This window comes from Vitis vinifera, chromosome 16 (assembly GCF_030704535.1).
Source record: "Vitis vinifera cultivar Pinot Noir 40024 chromosome 16, ASM3070453v1".
Classification (NCBI taxonomy): domain Eukaryota; kingdom Viridiplantae; phylum Streptophyta; class Magnoliopsida; order Vitales; family Vitaceae; genus Vitis; species Vitis vinifera.
Genome location: NC_081820.1, coordinates 5,465,957 through 5,469,312, shown reverse-complemented (window position 1 = coordinate 5,469,312; position 3,356 = coordinate 5,465,957). Strand labels below are relative to the sequence as shown.

Here is a 3,356-nt window from a genome sequence, read left to right as displayed (position 1 = left end):
AAACTTTTCAGGAATTGTTATAAAATTTTTCTGAACTATTCTAGAATAAAAAAAGTTAGTACCAAGAAGTCTTACTTTGTTAACAATATTAAGAAGTCTATCTGAGTAATCCTTGATTGTTTCTGATTCTTTCATCGTTTGCATCTCAAATTCTCTAATCAGGTTCAACACTTGCATACCTTTGACTTGTTCATTTCCTTCATATTCCTTCTTTAGGAAGTTCCATATTTCATTTGTTATCTTCAGTGTCATGATTCTGGTGAAAATTGTAGATGAGACAATTGCAAATAGACTAGCTTTTGCCTTTGATTTCCTTTGCCTCATCTCATTGTGTAGTTTTATTTGAGCCATAGTTGGATTGTCGGACAGAGGAGGAACTTCATATTCCTCACACTTGATAATTTATTCCATCAAACATTGGAGGTGCCAGTGCATTCAGTGAAGCTTCTAAGGTCATTCTGGATATTGTTTGTAGGTTTTTTTTAGGCTCACTCACCTCACAAGTTACTCAAGAACTTGGCTATGATACCAATTTGTGGGTTTTGATAGAAACAAAGTGTAGAAACTCTCAGGAAGCAACAGAACGTTGAGGAATCTGAAGTGATATATTTTATTAAGCTTCAAAGTACTTATTTATACAGCTAGCTTAAAACAGAAAAACATAAAAAATAGCAACAAACCTGCTACCTATAGATATTTCCTAAAGAATAGAAACAAATCAACAAATACTTCCTAAGGAATAGGTAAATCTTCCACATGACTAACTTATTTGACTACTTCCACTTCAATCTACTCAGCTCCATGTCAACAGCTCCTAGGACATGTCATTCAATAGAAGTACATCATGACAAGACCAATCCTATCAAGATGCCTAGCAAAATGATTACTTTTATTACAAGAGTTTGCAATTATTTACATCACTCAAAGATCCATAAAAGGCCAAGCATTAGCTAATCATCCTATCCTAATAGATTAGGAACTAACTAAAGATTTTCCTGATTAGGAAGTACTTTTAGTTGAAACTTTATCTCCATGGAAAATGTTCTTTGATGGAGCATCTCATTGTGAATGGGAAAATGCTAGAGTAGTATTCATTTCCCCCAAGGGAGGATATTTCCCCATACTCCTTTACCCTTATTGAAAATTGTTCAAACAATATGGTAGAATTCCAGGCCTTAATTCTTGGGTTGGAGATGGCTATGGAGACAAAGAGAAGGCAAGTTAAAGTGTTTGGTGATTCAAAATTAATCATAAATTAGCTCCTTAGCCTCTATGAGGTGAAGAAACTAGAGATAATTCCATACTATTGCTACACAACTGGCTTGTTAGGATGATTTTAGGATATCACCATTGAACATATTCCAAGGAAAGAAAACAAGCAAGTTGATGTTTCAAAAAAGCTTGCATCTACTCTTGCTCTACCAAACAAAGAAGCCAAAATCCTAATATGTCAACGCTAGGTTGTGCCAACAATTTTTAAAGATGAAGTAAAAAAGAAGAGGTTAACCCTATGTATATCCGTTTAGTTGAGTATGTGTTTAAAGTTTCTTAGACAATTGGGGCTCATTATAATCGGTTTGCCCTTTTCTAATTTGGTGTGATTATGGCCATCACACAAAATTGTTGTCTGATGAGAAAGAAGGGAAAGATGGACAGCTTATATGAGAAAGAAAGGAAAATGTGAAGAGAAGGTTTGCAACTTATGGACGAAGATAAACTTTGTTAGATTCTCATTTTCTTGCTTGTAAATTTATGAGATATATTCTTGTGAGCTTCCAATATTTTTCTTTCATAATTATGGAAAGATTAGTAATTTCAGTTCAACAATTTAATTGTTCTACCGATTATTATACTCAAAATATGTACGTAGATATTCCTATTATGCACATAAATAGTTACTCTTAATTAAGTATCTCTGTGAAGATCGATTTGGAGGGCAACAACAACTAAAATGACGAATTATTAAATGAATGAACAAATTCAATAATTACAGTCAAAGCACACCCTCTCCTCAAACTATAAGCTGAGAATATCCTAACCAAGGATGTGGTGATAACGGCGTTAACGGTGGCAGCTTGAATATTCTCTCCATCTCTCTCTCCTCCCACACGGCCCTCCAATTTGACGGAGTTAACGGACCAATCCCCAAAACATTACTGGTTGGCCCCGCCACCGTACTGTCAGATTCCGGCGACTGCTCCTCCTGCTTTAAAACCTTCGTCTCCACTTGTTCTCTCTCTTCACTCTCACTCTCTCGCTCCCTTTTCGGGCCAGATATCGCTGGTGGGTCAGAACCCGACCAATTCCCAGCTTCAAGAGGGAAATTGAGAATAGCTTTGGAACCACGCATCTCGAAAGCAGCTCGATCATAAGCTCTGGCGGCTTCAATGGCAGTCTCGAATGTCCCCAGCCATACCCTCGATCCTCTCCGATTCGCATCTCGGATCTCCGCCGCAAATTTCCCCCACGGACGACGCCGTACCCCCCTATAATGCTTGACGTCGCCTGAATCGGAATCCGCCGGCAACTGAGGAATGGTTGGCTGAGAAACTGAGATGCTGAGTGGAGGTCGTCGACGACTTAATCTGGAAGCTTTGGGGGATTTGGATTCAAACTGGAAAAACCCAGACGGAGCAGAAGTAGAACAGTGGAGGAGAAAGGGGTTGTTTTCATCTTCATGGAGATCGAAGTAATTAGAGAGCGGAATAACATCTGAGGTGGAAACACTGGAATCAGAGGTTGAAGTTTGGGATGGATCATTTAAATTTTCGAAAGATTGAAAGTCGGAGAGGAGTAGTTGGTGGATGAGGTGCAGTGATGAAGCTTCTTCTGCCATATTAATGGAGATGAGCACTTAGAAATAGTGAAGTATTACAACACTAAACAATCAAAGAGAGTGAGTGTGAGTGGGAAGGAGAGTGGTGCAGCTATATATAACAGAGTTGTGCGTAACATCTTAGATAGAGAGAGGAGGTTTCGGATGAGGTTCCTGGTTGGGGGAATGGAGCTTCTTTCCATTGAAAAAAGTAGGGTTCGTATATACATTCTTTAATCTGTGGAGGGACCATGCATGTATATGTATTTTTTTTTTACCTCCATCAAAACAGACGAGCAGAGGGTACTTTCTTTAGAATGCAAAAGGGACCACAACCAATAGAAAAGGCTATATATGCTTTGGGGTTTGGATCGATTATAATGACGCATCATCGTAATCCTCACCCTTAATTGAACCCACCCAAGTGAGAACAAATTATATATATATGTTGAAAAGTTATTTATAAAATTCACTATTTTTTACAATATCAAAATAATATTATTATTTATAAAATAATCGATTATATCACTATTTTTTAAAA

General features: G+C 37.6%; 1 protein-coding gene across 1 annotated transcript; it reads right to left on the bottom strand.

Annotated features, from left to right (window-relative positions):
* Nucleotides 1–1,928: 1,928 nt before the first annotated feature.
* On the bottom strand, nucleotides 1,929–3,031 carry LOC100264915 (ethylene-responsive transcription factor ERF105). The gene has a single exon (XM_002281835.5). The coding sequence runs from the start codon at nucleotides 2,834–2,836 to the stop codon at nucleotides 2,012–2,014; it is 825 nt and encodes a 274-aa protein (XP_002281871.1). The 5' UTR covers nucleotides 2,837–3,031; the 3' UTR covers nucleotides 1,929–2,011.
* Nucleotides 3,032–3,356: the final 325 nt, after the last annotated feature.